At 45.2% G+C, this 25,172-nt stretch overlaps 1 protein-coding gene across 3 annotated transcripts in view; it reads right to left on the bottom strand.

Moving 5' to 3' along the window:
* Positions 1 to 25,172, bottom strand: part of MDGA2 (MAM domain containing glycosylphosphatidylinositol anchor 2) — a 324,296-nt gene that overhangs the window by 186,046 nt on the left and 113,078 nt on the right. For all 3 annotated transcript variants that reach the window (XM_080592726.1, XM_080592727.1, XM_080592728.1), the window contains one exon: positions 11,555 to 11,729. In XM_080592726.1, coding sequence (XP_080448852.1) covers positions 11,555 to 11,729 — 175 coding nt within the window. The remainder of the gene's footprint in view (positions 1 to 11,554; positions 11,730 to 25,172) is intronic.

Raw genomic sequence — 25,172 nt, 5'->3', positions numbered from 1 at the left:
TGCCATCTCCCCAGGCCAGCATTAAGTGTTCACAGCAAGTTCCAGCACTCAGGAGCATCCAGGCAGCTCCCATATTAGCATCCGATGGGGGATCTCCATATCCACCTACCTCAGTTGGGGTCTGCATTTTCAATTGCATGTTTCAAACAGAAAACAGAAGATACATAGACAATTTGCATTACAGAAATGGACAAAAAAACCCATCTAAATGCTGCCCTCATTCTGAATAACGTGGTCTTAGCACACTTGGAACAACTTTCTGTCAAGCACCCTGAAGCGAAACGCTTTTAGAAAAACGAGCACAAACTCAGAGAAGGAGAACGGAACCACGTGGGGCAAAACATCTCCCTCCTTTTCTGTTCGGGACTCCGCTCAAACACACCCCAAAGGGACGCAGTGCCTGGGGCAGCAGCCAGCTTTCGGGCTGTGCCTTGGGGCTGTTTCCTGGTATTTCAACTTCCCACCAAGTTTTAAAGGAAGAAGTGTTTGTTATGAGCAGAAAGTTGCAACAGGCCATTGTGCAGAGCCTGGCAAAGCATGAAAGGAGCAACAAGAGGTTAAACTGCATGGCTGGGCAAAGCAGGGGTTTCCACACAGCTGAAAAAATTAGATGTGCACAATTATGTAAGTTTAAAAAAAAAATTACCATAAAGGGTTTGATCAGAAGCGTGCCACGAATCAGGAATTTTGCAGTGCATGAAGCACGCAAAGCATTTTATCATTCTGGCTCAATTCTGAACATGCAAGTATTTTGTTGGCATTTTACAAGCATTAAATACAACCTTTCATCAGCACGAACAACATCAGGCTTGCTTTTTTCTTTTTTCTTTTGCTTGTACAAAGATTTTCATAGTAGAAAATAAAAATGCACACAAGCTAGTAAGGAGCTGATAACATTTAACAGTCACTGCAAAGCTATTTAATTCAGTCTGAATAGTGTGACTGCTGGGGGTGTAAAAAGGTATTGAAATTACTGTAAGTGCTCCACATTTGCATTAATATTTTATGGCACAGCTGCCTCACTTGTTCCACAATACACAGCTACGTCCTTCCTTGCTTTTCCTTGCTGCTGCCGTAGCCCGCTACGGTCAATAACGTCCACGGACACCACGCTGTGCTTTGCTTAACCTTCCTAAAGACGCTTACTGTCAGCTTCTTACCTCTTGTATCCATCAGGAAAACATCTTTCACTGCTAGGCTGAGCAGGAAAGGTTCAAACGTGATTTCTACCAGTAGCACCTCAAGCAGTCTGAGCTGCCACGATGAGCGCCACCAGGGATGGCCTCGGAGACCCCAGCGGCAGCCCGGTTTGGGTCAGCTCTCCTGGCTCCCATGTAAATGTATTCCAGATCTTGTTTCACAACAACTTCACGAGAGCCGAACCCCGCAGCAGGGAGCCCAGCCTGCTCTCCCATGCCAGGGAGCAAGACCTCAATTGAAACAAGCAACAGCATATTACTGGAAAACACAACATACTGCCTTCCAGGGGAAGCAGAAACCTCTATACCTGCATGGGTGACAGCTATATAGAAAGCAGAATGAACCAGGTCCTGTGCAAAGAAAAGTACAATCTTCAGGCATGTTCTTTTTCAGGGAAAAAAAAAAAAAAAAAGAAAGAAAAAAGGATAAAAAGTTACAGAAAACTTCTTAAAGTCTACATGTGCATTGAAATTACAAAAAAAAAAAAGACAAATCTTCACAAAAGGCATTTCTTCTTGTATGCCTCAGGCAAACTGCTTTTTGGATAATAAAGGGTAGATCATGGATTTTTTCATTTCTCACTGAAATTCTGCAACACTCCCACCCTTGCCTGGGTGCTTTTCCCTACCCTCATGGATAACGTGCACAGACATAGCAGGAAACTAATTTCAGGCAAGTACCGCTAAGCGGCCTCTGATCTATTTGTGAGATATCATCATCTGCCCTTCAGCCTCCCAGATGCATCCTCCGCTGCAATCTTGTACCTCCTCAGGCGATAATTAGGCAGCTCTCCTCTGTATCCAACTGTCCAGCAAGGATTCATGAGCAAGATCGAGAGGGACAGGCGGATTCTCCCAGGGGAATGGAAGACGCAGGCACAAGCAATGGCCAAAGTAACGACAGTGAGAAGAAACCTTCCCCATTTCAAATTTGTTTTAGGGAAAGCCATGATTTCCCTGAGATGCCAACATCCAGCATGGCCCACCAGACAGCAGCACTGAGAGAGGTGGTGGTGAGAAGATCCACGGGCTGGTGGCAGTTATGGGTGAGCACCATCTCGAGTCCCATGCACGAGGACACAAATAACGCAGCGAGTGACACGAGACTCCTCAGCTCACCAGCTCCCTGTCGGCAGTTTATGCGGCTGTACCAAATGGATTAACTACTCACCAGTTAAAATGAGAGGTGCTGAGCTCTTGCGTGATGTTAGCCCCAGTCCTGGCAAGCTGACACATCTCTCCGTGCTCCTGCGCTTTGGCCTGCTCCTGGGTTTGTGCTCAAAGACTGCTGACACCGCTCTGTTGCTGCAGCCACCGCCCAAGTCCTCAGAAAGGGGTTTGAGTCCTCAGCCACCCCCTAGCACTGCAGCAGTGACTCTGCACCAAGGGGATGATTTAATTTATATACATACATATATTAAAAAAATCCTTCAGCAGCACTGGGTGTCAGTGATTTCCTCCTCCACCACTCCCTCGTGCTCCCATGCCAGCTGTGGCTGGGTCAGTTGCGTGGTGGCCAGCCCGCACAGGTACCTGTGGTGTTGGTGAGCATCCATGGCCGCAGCAGGTTCAGTGAGCCCAAGCACCTTGCACAACGCCTTTTTGTCTGTTAGAGCAGGAGCGTTTCAAAATGGTGCTGCCAAGCCAAAAAGACTGGGAGCAGAAACCAGCAGGTAGTGAGGCTGGGCACCAGTACGTCTGCCCACGGCTTTCACAGTTGCTCCTGGCTCACACGAGCTGCTCACCGTGCAGAAACCCCGCTGCGACCATGCCCCAGAGACCAAGCAAAGGGCTGGCCGCTTGCTGCCTGATGCCCCAATGACACCTCCTTGGGTGAGTTGCAGCAGCACAGCCCCAACCGCCCTGCCAGCACCCGACGTGCCTTAGCACCGACGGGTCCACACCACCACCCACCTTTCTGCAGCGTCTCTGCTGCTCCCACAAAGAGCACTGTGCGTGCAAGTGTGGCGATGCAGCTGCTCGACAGAAGCAGGCTGCAGCACTCCTCGCCTTGCTTCACAGTGAAGCTTGCTCTCACTTTCCGAACACGTCCACAGCTCCAAAATCCACATATTGCGTGTGGATTGGACCCAAGTCTTTGTTTCGTGCTTCCTACGAGGTAGGAGGTGAACAGGGGCTGGTGAAGATACCTCCACCGTCAGATACCTCAGCTGTCAGGAGGCTTGTGCAGATCCAGCACCAGACAAAGCCCAGACCCCCAGTACTGTGCCACTGCCCCTCTCCCACCGCCCCCCCAGAGGCCCCAGCATCACAGCACGCAAATTTGACCTCAGACCGGGCATAAGCAAAGCCCCACAGATGACATTTATATTTCTATCATGTTGAAAGATTAAAATTATCAATATCGGAAAGCTTTTAAATGCTTTCCATTTGTGTATCTCATTTCCAAGTATCTTCTTTTATTGTATCATACAAAAAAAGTGATGAAAGATGAATATATTTGCTGTCCTTATATGACAATGCTGATGGTATTGCCTTATATTAATTTTCCTCCTTTTTTTAAAAAAAAATTTGCATTCATTATTTCTGATCTGTCATCCAACCATGTGTATGAGGATTTAAGCATGTCACTGGGCTTCTAATAAATGAAAGGACAGAAAGAAAGATCAAACAACATATCAATGAATATCACCAGATACCAGAGATGGAAATTAAAAATGTCACTGCAATAAGAACACGATTCATTGCAGCCAGAACAAGGCAAACACAAGTCAGAGAGGCAGCGCAGAAACTAATGAAGCAGCCAAACTATATTTTCATTCCCCGAATTTTATCTTAATTGCTGTGACCAGGAGACTGATATAAACATCTGCAGAGGAAAGTGCAGACGAGATGCTCCACAAATGCGTGGGCTGAAGGTGCCAGCCAAGCCCCGGCGGGCAGCGTCCCCGCTGCAGAGCCCACCGTGTGCCGCGCCAGCCGCTTGTGCCAGCAACAGGGATCCCTGAGCAGGCGCAGGAGACCACGTTTGAAAGCCCCCCAAACAGCCGAGGCAACTGCAGATTTTCTGCAAAGTCTTGGAGAGCTGTGTGTATTATTGCTTTACAGGAATGCATGTGTTATTGTTTTACAGGAAGCATGATCTCTTCTCCCTACGTGAGTTTTTTGCACACTAAAAGCACATTTCTGCACGTTAAAAAGCATTCTAGCAGCAACAACAACATGCAGATCTAGAGAACGGGATGCTGCCAGTGCCTATAACTTACAATCTGGGGGTTATTTAGGATGGAGAAAGCGGAGTGCCTCAGGTTTGTGAAAGCAATTTCTTTAGCACACTCATACAACAGAAACTGGAAAACATGGGATGCCAAAAGACAAACATGGCAATTATAAGGGCATACTGTAAGGCTCACCAGAAAGCACCATCTTCAACACTCGCTTTTACCACCAATGACACTGTGTGCATACAACGGGTTTTGCTACAAATCCCCCCTGTGAACTGATGCGGGAATTGCTTCAGTAGAGTTCCTGTAAAAGAGCTTGCTTCTGGATATTTTTCTGTAGAAGTTTCCCCATTTTCTCTCCTTCCTGGTGCCCGGTGGACTTGCCCACATACTAGCACTGTAGCAAGAGGGAATTGAAGGGCAGCCTCCTTGTAATTCAACAAGACTACATCATTATCTTATCCAGAACAAAAATAGCACTCCAGCAGAAAGCATCGCCTCCTCCTCATCTCACCAAATTTAAATCCGGTTTCTCTGGCTTCTTGGGACCGTGGTGAACAGGGAAGGCTTGAAGGACGGAGCACAAGGGGCGGCGTGAGGAGCAGCTGGCAGTTTCGGTTAAGTCCCTTCCCCGTTCCCAGCCCTGCGTCTTCATTAGCTTCTCGTAACCTCCCTCACCTCGGTTACCTTCATCACACCCACCCCTCTGACTCCTACAGCACTGCAGACGACCTTACAAGAATAAATTGGACTGTTTTGCTCTACATAAATAAGCATATCATACTAGCTGTGTGTGTCTCTATGCCATTAAGGAAGAAATAAAGCAAAGCTAAGGCTTTCCGTCAAATGCTCTGGTAGTGACCTGCTAGGGCACGATGCAGAGTACTTCTGCAGTGGCCCAGCAAAGAAATTGTTAGGAATTAAATAATTATTGACATAAAATTTGATTCTGCATGCTAACAACAAGATTTGTGCCATGGGCAGGAAATTAGGGGTGAACCTGGACTGCTGCGTGTGGGGCCGAGCAATATGACTGCCATTAACGTTAATGACAGAGACAGGGCGATGCAACTACATCCCCCTGCACAGAGCTCAGCGTTTCCCTGAAATACCTTCTTCCAGGCTGAGAAGGGAAGCCAGCGCCGTGAGCTCTGAATTACAGCCCCGCGCTCCCTCTGAATAACACTTCTGGCGCAGAGCTGTGATGGCACACGCTACTCGGAGACGCACTCCAATGCTGAAGATTAGCAGTTTGATATTTGTGTCATTTGACACACATTATCAGCAGCATTTTGTGTCGTCCCAAGCCAGGGAAGCTGTGATGCTCCCTGTTTGCTGAAATAATCTGTCAGCACGGAGCACGTCTCAGTCCTGCAGCCCCAGAGGTGCCACCCCGACTGCGGGGCCGCAGAGAAACCCCTGGGGGACGGCTGCAGCCGCAGGAGGAGCTGTGTCACACAAAACCTCTGGGCTCAGACAAGCACTGGTGCAAGGAAATGCACCTCTGAAAGCTGTGCTCTTCAGATTGAGATGATCCCTAGGCATCCTGGGCATGAAGACTGGGCCTGGAGTTGAGTCCAAGGCTTGATCTTGCTTTGATCTTATCCTCGCTGCCATCACAAGCTTAGGACATGTTCCTGAGCACCCCCGGTCCTTGCTAACAAGTCTTGAGGCTGTCTGGTGATGTTCATGGGTAGCCTAGGGCAGACACTGAATTTGTCTACAATAAAAACTTCCTTGTGGCAATGGAGATGATGGACAGCACAAGCAACTGCTGCGGCCACACACCTTGAGAACCGTCAGAGAAGCAGAAGCCACATGAGCAAACCATACAAAACTGGAATGTTAGATTTGAACTGGTGAAATAATGGGGGAAACCTCTCAGATGGTAAGCAGAGACCCAAGATACCTATGACCACCCCACGTATTAAGCACAGTGAGAGTTTACACGCACACCAACACGTATCTAACTCAGCCGGTGTAAAGGGATGGGTCCTGGAAACAGAGCTGCAGTGGATTTAAGTGGATCTGTGAACAAAAGTAAGGGTTGTTCCTCCTAAAGCCCCAGATCAACCTCTTGATCCTGGAATTGCAGATCTTCCTCAACAAGCAATGCTTACTGCCAGTGTATCTCCCTCATATACTGCACAATAAAATCTCACCATATCTGTGCACTGAATCTGTTTGATACACATTCTTCATCCTGACTTCCGAATTCATTTCAGAAAGCTTTCAACATAAATTAAAATTCTTTTCAATTTCTTTTACTCAGGTTGTGCAGTCTGGCCTTGTGTCCAGCAAGGATCTGTGAAGTAAGAGGGTTAAAAAAAATACATTTTCAATGCAGCAATTAGTACTTTTTTTTCCTTTTTGTTAAAAATCTGGTAAATTGTCCTTCAGGAACAAGCATAAAAGCCCTGATAGAGCTCTGCTTCTTTAAATCAAACGACTTAATTTATACAGTAAGCTTCCTTCCTTATAAAAGGGGAAAGTGTCCTCCAAAACTCAAGCAAAAATGTTCCTAGGAGTCAAGTACAAAAGCTTTTTCTTCAAAGAGGAAAGATAAGATACACTTTAAAGGGATACTTCCAGAAAAAGAAGAAGAAAAAGAGTTCAAGCCTAGGATGAACACAGCTTGGATGTCTGCAGCAGTTTCTTCTCCTGGTGGCTAAGCAGGAATGGACGCCTTCCTCCTGAGAATATACTGCAGAGGTGAGCAGGTGCCTTGCTTTCAACATGAAGCAAGAAAAGAGGATCTTCAGCCAAAGCCAGAAGAGCAAAATGTTCTTTTCTTCGACAGATAAGGTAAGGATAGAAAGTTGTCTTCTAAGAAAGTGAATGTTACTCTTTTATTTACCAGTCCCACCCCGCCTAGAAAGCAGAAAGGAGATCTTTCTAGAAGAAACTAGCAAAGAAAACCAAGTTGATGAGGAGTTGGAAAGCGTTCAAAGGAAGCTCTGTGCCTGCCCAGGAACAGGCACGGGCTCCTCTGTTTCCAAGAGCAGCAGATGAGATGAGAACTTTGGCAACTCGGATTCATCATTTTTCTTCCTTCCACTTTTAAACGTTGAAACATTTTGACAGCAGACCAAACAGGACTGCCATTTTTTGAAGGTTTGACTTAGATCTGTGCACGGTAAAGGAACAGAAGAGATCATAGCCTTGTTTAGCGTTACTCTTGGTAGCTTTAAATGAAGTAGGCACAGTGCCAGCACCTTCACCTGCAGAAGTGCCAAGAAAATTCCTCCCTTTCCTTGGTACGTCACTAAAAGCAGTGTCACGACTGAATGCACCACGATGGGAATGGTGCCTCTGTAGGACGTTCCTTGAGCTCTCTGAGATATAGCAATCTAGCAGGCATGTCTGATGAGAACCAAGTAAAACCAGCCCGCTGGGACACACGGTTGCCTGCTTGGCTGTAAACAACGCGAACTACTCATTCTTCACCAAGCAGATGTTCTCCCTTCAGTCCAGCAGAGGAATTCTACCCCCAGCTATTTTTCAGAACAATTGTATGTGTTTAGTTTAACTCCTTACTTCTGATCCTTACCCGTGAATGTAGTTATCAAATGTTGGGGGGGGTTGTTTCTTGTTTTTTAATGCCTAACAGCAATAAAAGAAATGCCCTCAAGCAGCATATATAATTCAGAGTAATAGCCGGATAGTTTTTATAAAACGGTAAATCAGAATTATGGGCATTATTATGCCCTTATTTCCCAGGCACGTCACGGGTAAGACCCAAAACACATGGAAGAGTCCAAGCACCAGCTGCTGGTGCCCCACTGCAGGCAGGTTTCTGGGGCCGCTCTGCAGCCAGCACCTCCCTGCACACTGGGAATGCGGCCCCAGTGCCCGAGGAGCCATACAACAAACCAAATGGTCAGAAGGTTTGGTTGGAGTCTGAAATCATTGGTGATTGATAACGATATTTTGAGACTTCTTTAACGGATAAGCCACCCGACACTTGCAGATCTGTGCAAAGCATCTGGCAGACCTCTGATGGAGCCTTCCTGTGAAAACAAACCTGAAAGTATTTTCAAGACTGCAAGAAGTCCATAAAAATAAAGTAACCTTCCCCTCTCCCCTCACACTGACCAAGGCCAGGCTCCGCCACCATTTCTATCCGTACCATGAGTTACTGCAGCAGCAGCAAGCGGGGTTACCAGTGCTGCTGAATGCCAGAGCTAACGGGAAAATGAAACCCAGGAAATTACTGGAGAGTGATATTTTCCAACCCAGTGTGGATATTAAAATTTCCCACCCAGCCAGCGTACCAGTAATGGAGATGAATGAGGAGGCAAAGACTTTTTTGTGGATTTTTTTTTCAACAATTCATTTCCAAGCTATACAAATATAGCGCCTTTTCAAATCCTAAATTAGAGGCTGAAGACTTAAATTAGCTCTTCAAAAGTGTTCTTGGATCCAAAACTAATGTGGAATACAACTATAATATGGTTTTCTCTCTTTGTGGCGACTTTTCATCCATAGATTTTTCAGAAATAAAAATTTTGTTTACTTAAAGAGATTTTGTGATTTTATCGCAAAATTAAAAGCATTTTTTCTTGCTCCATTGATGAAGTTTTGTGTTCAAAAAGTGAGTATAGTCTTGTTTCAAAGGTCTATTTTTGAAAGTTACCTAAATCCACGAGGAAAATTGCCTCTCTCTACATAATCCTGCTAAACATTCATTAACAACAAAATAAAAGATATGTTGATACAAAACAATGGCTGACTACTCTGGACCTTTCTGGTTCATTTGGAGGGTCTCTAAGCAAAAGCTTCTCACGGGCAATTATTCAAGAAAACACACCCACACCCAACAGTCCTGCTGAGAGCCCCTGACACAACGTACGGTCTATAAAGCATTGCACGATCACCGCACGACTGGGGCTGGAGCACCTCTGGGTGCCCCGGTGCCCCCCCAGCCCCAGCAGGGCCCCCGAGCAGGGTGCCCAGCCCCACGGCCAGGCGGCTGCTGGAGATGTCCCCGAGGAGCCCCCAGCCCCTCTGGGCAGCCTGTGCCAGGGCTCCGGCCTCTTGGTTCCCTCCTGCAGGTATTTAAATGAACAGAAAATCAAAACAAAATATCCACTGATAAAACATGATTATTTTAAGCTATTTGGAAATTTCAGCAGGAGCACTGCACTTTCCAATACTTTGATTTCTTATGAGCTTTAACTTGCCTGACTTCTGTGGTGTACAGGGTTTTCTCTCCTATCTTCTTCACAGCTAGATCCAATCTACACCGGTACCTTGAGCTTACTGCACCAGCGATGCCTGCCTACAAATATCTGACCATTAAGAGATGACAATACCCGGTGAAATATCAGCCTGCATATGATGGGAAATCACCTAGGATTTAATCACAGCTGGAACCTGAAGTCTGTCATGTTCCAGAAATACATCTGTATTTGAGGTGCATTAAGAAGCAGCATATGATGTTCAAAACAAAACAAAACAACAAAAACATAATAAATCCCAGACAGCAAATCCAAGAACACAGATTAATAGCTAAACAAAACACGATGGGAGGAAAAAGATGTCTACCAGAAGGAAGTCCCAATCTAAGCTGAGAAAAACCAGAATTTCCAAACAACCTTTCTAAACCCTTCCTGTTCAGATCACACAGCACCCCAGCCTCAAGACCATGCTTCTTGCCACCACCAGTTCACAGCCACACCTAAAATTAAGGATGAAGGACAATCTCACCCATGGGCACTGGGGCAAGAAAGAGGTACTTAAACGCCATCCAGAAGAGACTTAATTTTTTTGTTCTTAAGGACTTTAATCAAACAGCTACATGGAGCCAACCTACTGAACACTTTTAGCAGCTGTGCGTGCCTGGAGGAGGTGGCGGCTCACCAGGCAGCCTGAAGACGGGGTCAGCCAGAGCAGTGGGACCACGAAGCACCCCGCCGAGCCCTGAACACCTCCTCATCCACACTGCAAGCCTCAGGCCAGCCCTGTTACCAGTGCCGAGTGCTGTACCTGCTCTGCCTGGTGTGCTTGAATGCAGTCAGCAAGGTCTGTCTGCGTATTTATTGGACTTCAACAACCTAATGAGCAATTACTCATTTGGTTATTGTTTATAAAAGATGTAGAAATTTGGCACTAGTATGAGTTACAGCTTGGTAAGCAAATCATGAGGCTAAGGGAGCCTCATGAAAATTTCTGCAAGGCAAGAAAATCCCCCAAGAGGCAACTGCCCTTCTCCACCATCCCATAACTGAACCACAGAAATCACCACCAGTTGGGTCTCTGAAGTAGCAAACATCTTGAAGTTCATCCGACAGAGAGAGGGTATATTGGGAAAAACAAAAGCCCAATGCTTATCTAGTCACCAGACAAGCTTCTTTTTGAAGGACTCAGTTTAACTACGCGTGTGCATGTGAACATGTTTCTTTATATGAGAGTCTCCAAACGCATATCGCAAAGATTTTCCACCTTGAAGTATTTCAAACAGACTTTTAACTAGACTCTTAACTTGAAGTGTGCACAAAACCACAGCTGCATGAGGGCTTTCAGATCTTTTCACTTTCACACAGCTGAATCCAATCACATAATTACAGTTAAACGTGAAGTTTACCATTAAACCTATAGTGAAAAGCTGTCTGACTATGAACTGGAGCCGTGCCTCATCTGACCCTGGAGTTTGTGCAGGTCAGGTGGGCATTTTTTTCGTTTTTATTTTCTTTTGTTCAAGCACATGGGATACATTCATTGCAGTATGAAGTTTTCATTTGTTTCCTATTTTTCTATCAGCCCTAGTGACCAATTAAAGCAAAGCAACAAAAAAGCATCTGTATTTGCTCTCTTACTAGTTTTGACAGCAAGGTCAGCCAACATACACGACATTAAGGGCTGTGCTATGTGCTAGATCTTCACCCCATGCATGCTGCTGACAAATCTTCCTCTGATATAGAGGCAGACTGAGTTGGACCTCAGCTTCCTCTTTCTTACCATACCATTGTGATTTATTTGTTTGTTTGTTAAGATATGTCTGTACAAGAGCAGCCCCACCTGACTTCAGTGGGAGCGGCCACAAGACTTCTGACCATAAAAGCTGCAGAATCTGCCCTGAAGTTCTCTGGTTTCTAGGCCAGACTTCAGAAAAATTAGTCACTTCTTTCTAAAAGAGCATGGTGAGAAGGTCCCAAGCGGTTTACTTACAGTACACGTCCACCCGTATGGACTTTATGGCCGGCGAGCCCAAGCCGTTCTCGGCCTTGCAGTAGTAGCGGCCTCCTTGGTGTCGCTGGATGTTGGCTATCCTCAGGGTTTCATTGAAGACACTCGAGTCTTGAAATCTGTCAGAGGCACTTCCTGCTGTTTTGGTCCACCTGATCTGAGCAAGCACCAAAAAAGATTGTTACTTGAAGTCTGCAATTTGGAAAAAAGAGCAGAGTCTAGATCTCATCGCTGACCTGGGAACCGTGCGCACAGCAGCCAGTGCTTTACATTGGAGGTCCTGGGGAACCTCTCTGGAAAACTGAACAGCTCACACTTACAATCAAACACTTCATCCAAGAGCCCTGAGACTGTAATCTTGTCTTTATCACCCTGTCTTAGAAATAGTTGATTACTTTTGATGGAAACACCACACAAAGCAAATGCCACTAGCAGAGATGGGGAGAACAACTCAAGCCGCCCTCAGTGACACAGCTGGAACGGCTGCAGAAAAATTCCCCGTTAACAAAGAAAGCTCACCAAAAAAGCCTGCTGTACTCTTGCACTGAACACAAATAGTTTTTTCTGAAATCATATTCATGAAAGATGAGGGCACACTGGAAAGCACCTTCGAAACAGCTGATGGGTTATCTTGGCAACCATAAAATCCAATCTGAAGCAGTCGCTTGAAACCACAAATGACGAACACCTATTTCTTCACGTTTTCTTAAATGCCTTTTACAGCAATTACAAATTCTTTGACAATTATTTTTTTGAAATGTGAAGACTTTTAAAGAGAGCTTTTCAATGTCAGAGCCATCAAAGTGCCCACACCAGCCCACTACAACCACAGCTGCCTTCCGAACACAGCCGTGCACAAGAGGCTCAGGTCCCGCAGCGAAACACAAAGACCCTCTGGTACTGACTCGGTAAATGCTGCACAGCCCCACTGAGTGAACAAGCAAAATTCAACTATTCCAGAAGGTTGCAAGGGACACACTTGGCTGTAAAGAAATCTCCAGGCAATGGGCCTAATATAATATCCACTGTCACCACCCAATCTGCTAAACCCCCCGCTTCCGGCAGTGATGTGGGCTGACCAGCAGTGACTGAAAGGCTTTTGCATTTTACGTCCAGTGGGAATGCAAACCCTCTGCAAAAATTAGACACCAGTGACTTGTCATGTTAACCAAAAAACAGGCCCCAGGTGAAACTCCCTGGAATAAAGTGAATTCCTCCTCCTCCACCTCCCGCTGAGGCTCAGACCGCCACCACCCTGCTGCTGCGGAAGGGAGTCTTTTCAAAGGAATTAGAATAGAAGAAAAGCCTGGGTCAAGAGTCATAGGAAAAAGGAATTGAAGTAGAAAAAAATAATTTGTATTAGAGGAAGATGGCAAATAAACTTACAGACAAACCACATTAGTATGTGGAACCATCAGCACTGGCAGATCATTTATACACAGAAACAAATTTAAGGCTTCATTTGAAAGACCCCACTTTATTTAGGTTGTGCACTGCTGTGGTACCCACATTTTGTCAAACGATTCTCACCTTCAGCTACATTTGTTAGGCTTACAGACCTGATGGGAGGTGACAGCTAGGTGGATACGGACAGTGCCAACACCCAGGCTGGATGCGCTGAGCCCCTGCCTGTAGCACTCGGTGCAGTAAGCTATCGTGTGCAGTGCACCAGACCTCTAAAGAGTCCCCAGGTACCTCCTGCTCTGTCAGGTCACACTGATTTGGTGGCCAGGACAAACAATATTTGATTCCAGACCAGAACCTATGCTTTAAGCAGTAGGTTTTTCCCGCGTATAGAGGCCACAAATGGGATATTTGCATAAATATGAATTAATGTCTCATCTGAAGCTTCTCAGAGCTGTCTCTTCTCACCCCCATCCGCTAATTCTGTTCCAGGATGAAGGCCAAATCTTCTACAATCATTCATAAAAATGAGAATGACACAAGACAGTATAAATATTTGGCTATTAGTTCCCAAGCTGTGGTCCCCAAAGATTGTCCAGAGATGATCAGATGATCATACAAGAAACATTTACACGCTGCTCTGATGGGATCTGCTAGGCAGGCTGCCTACCAAGCCACCTGGAGCTGACACTGGCCCAGTTTGTACAAGGCGTTGCAGCCTCCAAAGCACCCACGCTGGACACGCTGTGCCTCCAGCCCTCCTGAGCGTGCACGAAGTTGGGTGGCCCATGTGGATACCAAGGTGGCCCCAAGGTGTCTGGTCCACCTTGGCGGACAGTGGCCAGGGTTGCCTTGGCTGGAGGGAGGGCATTCCCTCAGGGTGCACAGGCATTAAAGTTGCATCGTAGCCAGTGCTGGCCCAAGGACTGGGGTCAGGACCCCATAACCTGCACAGGAGCTTGAAGAGGAAGAGGTCAGCCTTCCTCTCATCGGAAACTTCTCCTGGACAGAAGTCTTCTACAAAAGGCATCAAAATTAAAAAAAAATCATGACCAGCCGTAGCCTATGTAAATTCTTCTCCCCTTGAAGTGAAGGCAGGTGTGGGCTTCAGAGGCTGAAATTAAAAAATAATAATTCCGAAATGTTTTCGTCTCTTTCTGACTTGCTAAATTCATAAGCCTGAGTGGCTTTGCCCTCTTGCCAGGTGACCTGTATAACTCTCACATGGTTTTGCTGCTCTGGGATAAAGCAAATATGCTCAACTCCACATTACAACACTCAGCCTGCATGCAAGAGAGACGCTATTAGCACTGCTATATTTACCAGTCCCAATCTGTCTGTACTTCTATTATAAACTCTTGGCTCTTGGGCTTTTTAAATAATCCATATAAATGTGCTGCAGAATAATTTTGGAACAAACAGTTTTCATGAGCTGCAGAACACAATTTCATCATATATTTTCAAATGCTTGAGTATCATAAAACAGTATTTAAGATGCTCACTGAATCTCTTGCATGCTGTATTTCCCTATATGTAATCAGAATTATAAAAACACCTCCGTTTGACTCTTAGCTGGAAAAAAAGTAATGGCAAGACTTCTCTCTTCCTCCCATTCCCGTCACACAAAACGTTTCAAGAAGTGGAATACAGCTTGTCCTGTCATAGACCATATAATCTAAATAAGGCTTTATATTATCAGCATCTATGTAACTGATAAAATTATGTAATTTATTAAATATATAGAGAAGCATTTATTCAGGTACTATCACTTTCATCTTTTTTATAAATACAAAAGCCTTCCACTCCCCAAAGTTTTAGCATTGATGTAGTTATCTTCTCCTTTTTAGAAAGCATTTTAACAGGAACATGTTTGGCTGTAAACAGAGGTAGGCTTTTCAGCTTGAAAAATACAAATACACGTATGTTTCAGTGGCAGGAAGAGTAATTATAAATAAGTAAATCATTCTGGAGTGTATGTAGAGATGCCTGAAGAATGAAAAGAATAGTTGACTCGATTTCCTCCTAAAAGATATTCCCCAGAAATGTCACTGGTCTGATTTCACTCACTTCATTATTTACCTTAGCTTTAACTCAACATACACATGAAAACACGCTGATCAATACCGCATTGTAACTTATTGAATGAACTCCGAAGACGACTCTCAGACACTATGCTAATGCATTAATCAAACAGCCGAGCACAGGAATGCCAGATGGCTGAGCCTCGAGACCTTTTTACGGAGAGGTCCACGGTGGTTTCACCCACTGCAGGTTCCGCTGCAGGCTTTGGGCTGGCCTCTAGTGAATTTAGGAGACTGAGACCATCTATCTAATCCATCCTTAGAGACGAAGCACCTGCTGTCCAGGCCCTCAGCACTGCTTACCACTATGACCTTCACGGCGACTGCTGCCACAGCACCGCCATTCCCCTGTTTTCAGCACGGGGAGAGGTGGCAAAGGGGGACCCTGGGCTCATAGGACACCCTATGGCAGGTATTGGCCTCAAATCCCAAACAAGCATCTGTGCTTCTTTATGGCAGAGGATTGAGAAAGCCTCTGTATTATCTTAAAATAAATAATAAAATTAAAAAATGTATTTTCAAAGGCAGTAGATTAAGTGAATGTCTACATAGTTCAGATAGTGCAATATTTTCACACAGGTTGGCACAAAACAACTGCTCATCCAGATGCATTTTATCAGTGTTTAACAATCATACCCTACTCTTCTGCTCAGAACCCCCTGGTTTCCAGTGCAGAAGTAACCCTGCGTGCTCTATGTGTCTACTCACAGTGTGAATAATGCGGGAGGGCAATAAATGCTGTTTCACCAAGAAGTCAAAGCCATTTCTACTCATAATGCAAACTTTTAATTGAAAAGTTGCATCTACCACTCCATGGCATACGCAAATAACTAATATGACTAATACACAATAATCCATCACACAGATACTCACTTGCTTCCGAGGAGGCAGTTTCCCAGACACTCGCTGTTACTATTGCAGATCTGGAAATCCCACCCCTCCGCTGTCATTACTCTGCCATATGAACCTGGTCTTTAGTTAGCAAATCCCTCCTTCCTTTTCTCTTTTCTTGTAAAACAGGCGTAAGTCAAAGACTATTTATGAGCAATTCATTTAAAAATTATTCAGTCTTTAAAAAATGACAAAGTTATGACCCATCTAGTCATGCCATGACCTATGTACTTGTCTGATTTGTACATGCCCATAAGTTCTCTGAACCATCACTAGCTTCGACAGTATTTTACTGGCTTAAGCAGATGCCCTGGGACACTCAGCCATATTTCACCGTACAGCTTCCATGTTCTCACTGAGCCTTCCTGCAACTTGAGTAGGAATCACAGACTTTACATTTTTCGACTAAAAATACATATTTGAAATACTTCAATAATATTGTGCCTGACTTTTCTCAGCTTCCACCAACTACTCCTGCCCCAAAAGAAAGCAGCAGATAAGAAAAACACATTTGACGTTAAAAAAATGAAACACGTTTTAAATATGGTCTTTGTCAAGAGAGCATTTATATGTATTATTGTATATATACATTAAATTAGCAAATATTAATTAATAAACAATAAAATATTTATAAAGTTATTTACTCTGAAACAAAATATTTTTCTTGGTTAAAAAAAGGAAAGAAAGAAAGAGAGAAAGAAAATCAGCACTACAATCAAGGCAACCAAGCATCAATTTCCTAAAAAAATATCTGTCTTTTTAGGGTTTGGATTGGAACATACTGAGTGACTGCCTTCATCAGCTAGACACAGGGAGTGAAGGGAGGAGCAGCCAGTGCTGCTGCAGAACCAAGTGCAAGGGAATCATCCTTTATATAAATACATATGTATATATGTGTATATATATATATACACACATACATATATATTCCAACAAGTAACCCTAAAAGGAGAGAGATTTCCAGGCCACGATACACAGCAGGCACCTGCTCAAACACCGCTTTGCCCCAAAGGTAGCACTGTTTTAATCAGAGATGCTTTGGCAGTACTAGAGGTTGCTTTTTAAGTCACCATTCAATATTTTCAATAGATTTAGCAAGGCATCTTTTCATTCTTCCTTGGAAACAGCTGATGGAAAACAAAGTCTTAACAGTCTTTTTCATATACTGCAACCTTGATGTCTAACACAGAAAGGGTGAGTAAATGCATGCCTTAAAATATACCTAGTGCCAGGGCTGGGGGCTCGTACTGCACTGCACTGCCGTTGATTGCAGTCACTGCCCTCTGACATTGCTGAGAAAACAAGGATGAGGAGAATCTCCTGATCACTGCTAAAATCCCCAAATCCCTGTCTGAGATTAAAGTCCTCCTTTGTATGCCAACAGCTGTAAGAGAGCTCTTTGCACAACTTCACTGGGATGTGTGCAGCATTTCTTCATGCCCAAAGATATCTGAGCCTTTGGAAAAAGTCATCTTAAAAATAACCCCAGAGGAGCAAAAAATATCCCTTCAGCCTTTTTTTTCACCAGATTAATTTTGTTCTCAGGAAAGCAATGGTTGGGGCAGCAGCTACTGTAAGCAAGAAGCACACACCTTCACAATAAACAGAGAGGACATTATGTGACGGCCCTTTTTAGGCTGGGAAGGAGAAAGTGACTTCTGCCCCTTTAATTAAAAGAAACTGTCTGAAGCAGATTTCAGTGTATGAAACTCCCTGACCTTCTTCCATCTACACAGTGGAGATATGAGCCCCCTGCACATGGAACATGCTTTAACCCCAAACTGCCCTTTTTTTCTACCAAGCTCCTCCTTTCTGTTGCAGAGCCAAATGACTGCAAGGCAGATGTCAGCCACCACCGTGGGAGCAGCAGGGATGAGGTTTGTACCACACTTACATGGCACAGGTTTTACAGCCGAGAGTGATTTAGACTCACAGATTACCCCAATTTGGAAAGGACCCACAAGGATCATCAAGTCTGACTCCTGAGAGTTGGATTACCTTGGACAGGGCTAGAAAGCTGTTATCGGTGAGAAACAAGATGCAGAACTGGAGGGTCTTTGCTTTCCAACATATTTCTTCTAACTCCTGAGAGTCAGATTCTTGATAATCATGAGAAATAGTTTTTTTGAAGCGTTTAAAGTTTAGGGTTTTTTTCCTCCCCTCTGCCCTGTGCCTTAAATAGCTGGCTGTACTGATTACTGGTGGTTGCGTGCAGGCGAGTCTAGTTTATGCATTTATACGTTTATGCCAGTGTAGATTGGAGGAGCAATTTGCTCGGCATCAAAAGGCTTGATTACTTCTGACTTGTTCAGCTCCACGGTTTCTGCGCAGAACTGCTCAAAGTCCTTGGCATGACGGCCATCAATCACCAGGCTGCTCCAACAGCACCTGGTTTGGATGGGTGCTGTCCCATTTGTGTCCGGGGAAACACTTCTGCAAGGACAATTTATGACTCTGGGGATAGTCAGACCACATCTGTACCTCCCAGGTCTCCCTGATGTCCTGCCCCTGGTCACCTAAAGCAAACCACGGCTGTCCCTGCAGCAGGCCCACAAGGCAGGAGACACAGTGCTGATCTAACCCACCACTACTCAGCAGGACTCCACTTTTACTCCAGCAAATCTTCCAGGCATTCACCAGCTCATCCTCACCACGTCTGCATGCCTAAATTACGGGATTAGCGACACATACGGATAAATAACACGGGCGGGGGGTGTTGAGTTTTGATTCATAGTAAAACAGGGGCAGCATGATGCAGCGTGCCCAGACAGAGGGTACAAACCATCCCACTTTACTGGAATAGACATCGCTATGGGCTAGCAGTATGCTACAGTGCTATGAAAACTTCTCTGCCTATTTGTTTCATATGGCAATATCTGAAGTAGCAGACATGAAAAGGACTTCAGGTAAAAGTGGTGCTGATTGTCCAAAACTTCTTACACGCCATGTTAAGAGTGGCACCACAGCCGATCCCAAGCACGCATCCTTCCTGTCAGAAACGACAACTCCCTGCCTTGGGCAGGGCCAGAAAGCAGTGAGGAACCAAACACAGGGCTGAAGATTCTTTGATTTCCAAATGTATGTCTTCAAATCTGCAGAAGCTGAGATGCAGACACCTGGGGAAATCAAGCACCAGGACTGCTCAAAGTTCATGGCAACACCAGAGAAAAAGCTGAGCACTGCCCACAGGAAACAGGTACGTGACCAGCGACTTCCAGGGGAGAACCTGGGTGCTCATATTTACATACACGCTAACGCTTCACTGGGTTAACATCAAGCAGCATGATTTTTTTCTCATCTAAAACATCTATCACAACAACTGTTAACATGCAGCACGTGATCAGTTCTGATTCAGTGCCTGAGATCACAGAAGAAATTATTTTCCAGCTCAATTGCTATAACACGAGGAAAAGTAAGTTCCTAGTATTTTCTAACACAGGAAAAATTGAGGTTATTAATTACAGAGAACATAAGTGCCAAACCCATGACATTATAAGCAACCAGGTCCTACAAGAAGAATTTCCATACGTTTTCCATAGGTTACTTTAGCCCAAACCATGGCAGTCATGGCAATGCTGTGACTAGAGGCTGCACTGAGGACTGCTTCTGACGTTAAAATGCTAACCTGCAATGCTCAAGGAGTGGAGAACAACTGAAGACACCTTGAAATCTGATAATGTGAGAAAAACTATATGTAGGCTAACTACCCCTTCACCTCTGAACTTCCTGCATTTCTGCAAGACAGATATTTCCTATATTATACCTGAAGCCAACTTACCCAGGAGCTTCCCAAGGCCCATCGGTGTAACTTGGGAGTTTTGTATGAACTGACCTCCTGTACAGAAACGATTCATCTCACAGGTACACGGAACAAAATGCAGCTCCCCCAACAGCACAGAAACTCAGCTCATCGCACAGAGAAACGTCCCCAGCAATGGTTTAACACCACCACCGCCTCCCGGCCCCGCAGGCCGAGCCACCCGCCTGTGGTGGGACAGGGTGCCAACAGGCCTCAAACAGCCGCTGAGGAAAACGGCAGGTTGGAATGCTGCCGCTAAGTCTGAGGACAGAAAAATCATATGTGTAACGATGGGATAACACACCTCTTGAGCAGTCTGAATTAATTTCTAATTGCTATTAGCACTAATAGGAAGCTCCCAGATGTGAAGGAATAGCCGCCCAATAAAGCCCAAAGCTGGCAGCAAAGCCAAGCTCTGGCACAGAAGATCCCACTGTTACACTTGCTGCACCTTTCCCCTCAGAGGTGAAAGCAGAAATGCTACCATAAATGCTGCAAAGGCATTTGCGGAGCCTTCCCGCACCACAGCTCAGCGCCCATGAACTGAGGAGCAGGGCCCATTTCAGGCGGGCCACAGGGCAGCAGTGATGTGCTACAGCCCAGACAGGGGACTCCAGACCTGCACAGAGGAGTAAGGTAAGGAAAGAGAGGCCGAAAGAAATCACATTTTTCAAAGAAACGACATTTTTGACACAGTTGTTCCAATGCTACAAGTTGCAAGGCAGCAAAGCTGACTTCATTGTTGTGAAAAGGCTTATGTCAAAGTTGTCACACCCAAACCCAGGTATAGCATAGCTAACATGCCCCAACACCGAGAGTAGGAATGCTGACTTTTAATGTGTAGAGGAAGGATTGCTTACATTCAAAGGCTTACATTCAAAGGCTGAAAGCCTAAAGATTGACTGTACATAAATGAAGAAAGTTTAAGTGAACTATTTAATAGGAAATTATTGAGCGGATCCTGAACAAAAGAATATTGCAACTACTTGGTAAAAGCAACGTGCTATAGATAGCTATAAGATGCTGCTTGAGCTGTCTAAAGCAAGATCCTATAGCAGTCTGGGTTTCTTTGTGAAAAGGTAGTGTCTGGGGAGACATCTAGATATACTTTCTCAGAACATCTTTGAGTAACCTGGTAAATGATTAATTGCAGCCATTTATCCTACTTTGACTATAATGTTTTTCCTTATGATTTTAAGAGCTTTCACTGCTTCAAAAAATTTGCACTTTCATACCGAATAATCAATGTACATTTTACTATAAATATCTCACTGAAAGAGGGAGCTTTTTCCAACCTGCATGGCAACGGAGCACCTTTAGCATTAACCGAGAAGGGCTGAGTGCAATCAATTTCACAGAGCCTTGTTTCCACTGAGGTCGGTACCGTCTTAAAATTGTCAACAGTGGCAGGACATACAAGGGCCTTGCACGGTTAGGCCTTCCTGATGAGAAATTATTCACTGTCCATCAAATGAATTATTCAATGGGTTTCATGAAAAGATCCAAAGATGTGTGAATGATATGTTTTTCATTATTCTCTCAAGATTTTTATTCAGCAGCATTAACTTGCTTCAAAATGAAATATAACTTCACCTTCATAATAAAGAACATAATCTAAGGGCAGAACGAGGCAGACGGCCCCATTTGAATTCTCAGTTATTAATTTTTATGCTGGCCTTCCAACGCTGGTATACTATGTTAAATACCCAGAGCCAGAAATACAGCCTCATAACTTACAATGCACGGAAATTCATTCACTGTGCTTCCCCAAAGGTTCGAAGGCAAATAAACACAAGACACTTGGCAACTTTCAATTAGGCCCAGACCTCGTTTTCAAACAAAACTTGGTTTTCCGAACCAAAGTCTGGTGTAAGCGAACTCACAGGAGCTACCAAAGCAGGCTGTGGGCAGAGGGCAGGCGGTCTGGAGGTCAGTCCCTGGATGAGCTGCAGAGAAAGGAGCCGGGTCCGTGAGGGCAGGGAGCAGGGATCTCCCCCAGCCACCTGCCCCGTGCCAGCTCCACCACTGCTCCCAACTGCTGGACGGCAAAGCTGAGAGATACCTGGTGCTACAAAGCAGGAAATAATCAGATGGATGAGGAGTTTACGTTATCTCGACCTGGAACTGCTACCACTGCCCTCAGAATACAGCCTAAGGCAAGGGCCCCACTCTGAGGGTCAGACCGCCAGGAAGGTGCTGAAGAACAGGCAAGGGTACAGAGAAAGCCACGGCACTCATTAAAGTCACAGAAATGTGCTCCAGAGTGCGTGCCACATCAGCTCAGACATTTTAAATATCAAGTGAAAAGTCAGGGAAAAGCAATCAACATCTTGAGAACATACGTGAGGGACTGAACTTTGACACCAGATCTGTTTTCGCCATTAGAGGCAAAGTCAAGCCGACAGTAATGGCATCAGACAGATCCCCCCACATCCAACCTAAGGTGTTTATGCAAGGCATGTTCTATCCAAGACATTTCACTCAAAGTCAGCAGTGCCCAAGGACCCTTCCAGGAGTGCTGGGGTCTCAGCACAGGGATGTGAACTCCGTTCTCCGGCAGGAACCAGCTCTGTAGCCCCACGCCAGCCACTTCACCTGCTGCTGGACCTCCATCACCCAGCACTTCTGCTCAGCTGCCACAACTGGGACCAGTGTACCGTCCTCACAGCATCTACAGACATGGGAACCTATAACCTTACCCTAAATAATTTCTTCTAGCCCAGCTTTTTAAGCAAAGAGTCTTAAGTGCTAGGTGGCTGCTAGTCTCCCCAGCAGGACCTTTCGGAGCCCAGTGAGGGGCTTCACCCAAGTGAGCATGGGCACAAGGCCAGCCCCAAAGTGACATGTCCCACAGCTCCCGGTGCCCAGAGGGGGACGGGATGTGGGGGTTGTTAGTGGAGGACGGAGGTCTAGGGACAGAGGAAGTGCTGGGAAGCCAAAAGCCACCAGTCCCTCTGTTCCCAGAACTGCTCGTCCCCCTCGAGAGCAAAAAGGCATAAAAACATGTTTGTCATTAACTCAGGAGACTGGGGTCTAAACAGAGAAAGGGAAAACTGTCTACGAAACAGGGGTTTTCTACTTTAAAGTCAGTCTTCATAACAGAATTGCATTTCAAAGTGACAAAGGCATCTGGAAATCCAGGCATTTTTAAATTGATGCTTTCCCCCCCCCCCCTTTTTTTAACCATCCTTTCAGGTATTACTATTACACTTCTTCTCTTAACCTCTGTCCATTTTACTTCCCTGCAAGACCCCAGGGAGAAACCCAGGTAGCCAGGAGAGCCAGCTTTACAGCGCGCAGCCCAGATGCTGTCAGACTTACAAGTAAACCGATAAAGGCAGAAGGAAATGTTTCTCTTCTCGTCTTTCAGTAATACAAATCTTGACTACTGCCTGCGCCAATGATCAGGGGAGATATTTTTGGGCAGACGTGCAGCCTTGAAACTGACTGACAAGTGTCACAAATTAATATATATGCAAATAAGAAAACAAAAGCAGCAGCTACTGACGCCAGCACGGCTGCACGCGTGGCGAAAATAGAATTGCAATCGAACGCTATTTCTGTGCAGATGGAGAATGCCACGAGACAGACCGACATACTTCCAGCACGACTGAGCCAACAGGACAGAAAAACACACTCGTTTCCTGCTGTGTGCGAAGCGGCCGGCCAGCCTTGTAGCCAGAGCATGCCTGCGCCTCCCGGGGTTTCAGCACACGGCGTCCTGGGTGCTCAATTCCCCTCCTGCGGGAGCACGCACGGCGCTGCCACCCCTCCGCCAGCCCAGCTCGGGTCTGCAGGAACAGGAGTGCCCCCAGCCACTACTGCGCCAACCCAGGCACGGTTTTGGCCCACCTCTGCTTTAGCAAATTAAATCCACTTAACTGAACATCATAAACCACCGGGCCTAAATGGCTCTTTTTCCACTGCATTGTCTTCTGCAAATAGCACCAAGGTTATTGATTTCCTGCGATGCAATATCAGTCTGTTTACTTAAACTAGTTCCCGTTTTAAAAACTTCATAAATTGTAATCCAGGGAAGTCGTGCTGTATTTCAAACACCACCGACACGTAGCCCTGGTGCATGCAGAGACTGAGGAAAATCCCGCCTAAATACCAAACGCTGATGACCAGCAGGTCCTAATTTTACAACCACATTGGACCTTACCAGCGTTTCCTACAGCACTGCCTGCATTGCATCCTTCTGAGATTAAACATGAACACCCACCTCATTTCCAGACAGCTTTTTGAATTAAGCCACAATCTCTAGGATCCAGTAACATTAGCCGTAACGCATTTTCTTTTCACAGGAACCAACGCTCACGCATGCTGAATGACACCTGGAAAACTCATCGAGCTAAGACTGAGTGTGAGATCCTGAGATTTGACTTGTTTTAGCTGTGATGACAAAGAAAGGAAATGACATTTTATTTTATTTGAAAGGTGGGAGAATTGGGAGAAAGGTGGGTAGCAGGGAGAGAAGGGAAAATAGAAGAAATCTTGAAAAGAGAGAGCTGGCAGCTCAGTGGAGCAGACGGCTTAGTATGAAATGCTATCAACAGAGTTTAAGAGGAGAAAAGATCAGCAGATGCTGAGCAAAGCCACAGATACTGCATCAAGCCCATGATTTCTCATTAAATAAGAAATTGGAGGCAATGACTGAAATTATCAAACAAGTTTGGTTTTTTTAGTGGATTTTTTTTTTTTAAGAACACATTTTTCTTTCCACATCCAACTTATCATTTTGGTGCGTGGGTAGCAGTCACGAATTATTAACCATCATGACAGCACAAAGGCCAGGGGTCTAAAGTGATTCAAGAAAAGAGGATATCCACTCACAGAAATTATACGTATCCATGCCTAGTTAAGACAGTCATCGTTTGCAACCTTTCGATCAGGAAATCCCAAACCATCAGACTGCCAGAGGCTGGAAGACTGAACACATCCTGCCCGTAGACCCTAGGTGCTGGACAAGGACAGGACAAGGGACAGCTCAGCCAGCGTGGAAGTTCCTGGGTTTCGGTTTGAAAGCCCCAGTGACAGACACAAGAAAATACCTGTGTTTCCATGTCTATTCTGTGTACATAACTTGTGTTTGTCTCATAGGATGAGGAAGTGGCAAAGTCTCCTTCAGCCAGTGAAAGAGTCTCAAAAACATTCGTTAAACAACATTAGGAAAGGACTGAGTCTCTGCAGTCCTGCACCTGGAAGAGTTGATAAGGCTTCTGCAAGACCTTTGCTCAGGGAAATGAAGTCGAGCATGTGTTTGAATCCTACTGACTTTGAGATTTTGTCTTATTTTCTAATCAGAACCCAACAAGGAGAAAATGGATCAAAAATCCAGTAATCACAAATAGCATCATTCATGTCTAGTTGAGTTTTCTTGGCATACCTTTAAATGACTCCCACAAGTGCCAAGGAAAGGGAT

Source organism: Anser brachyrhynchus (assembly GCF_964034855.1).
Source record: "Anser brachyrhynchus genome assembly, chromosome: 5".
Taxonomy (NCBI): Eukaryota; Metazoa; Chordata; class Aves; order Anseriformes; family Anatidae; genus Anser; species Anser brachyrhynchus.
Note: the sequence above shows the minus strand (reverse complement) of the source record. Positions and strands in the feature narration are given on the sequence as shown.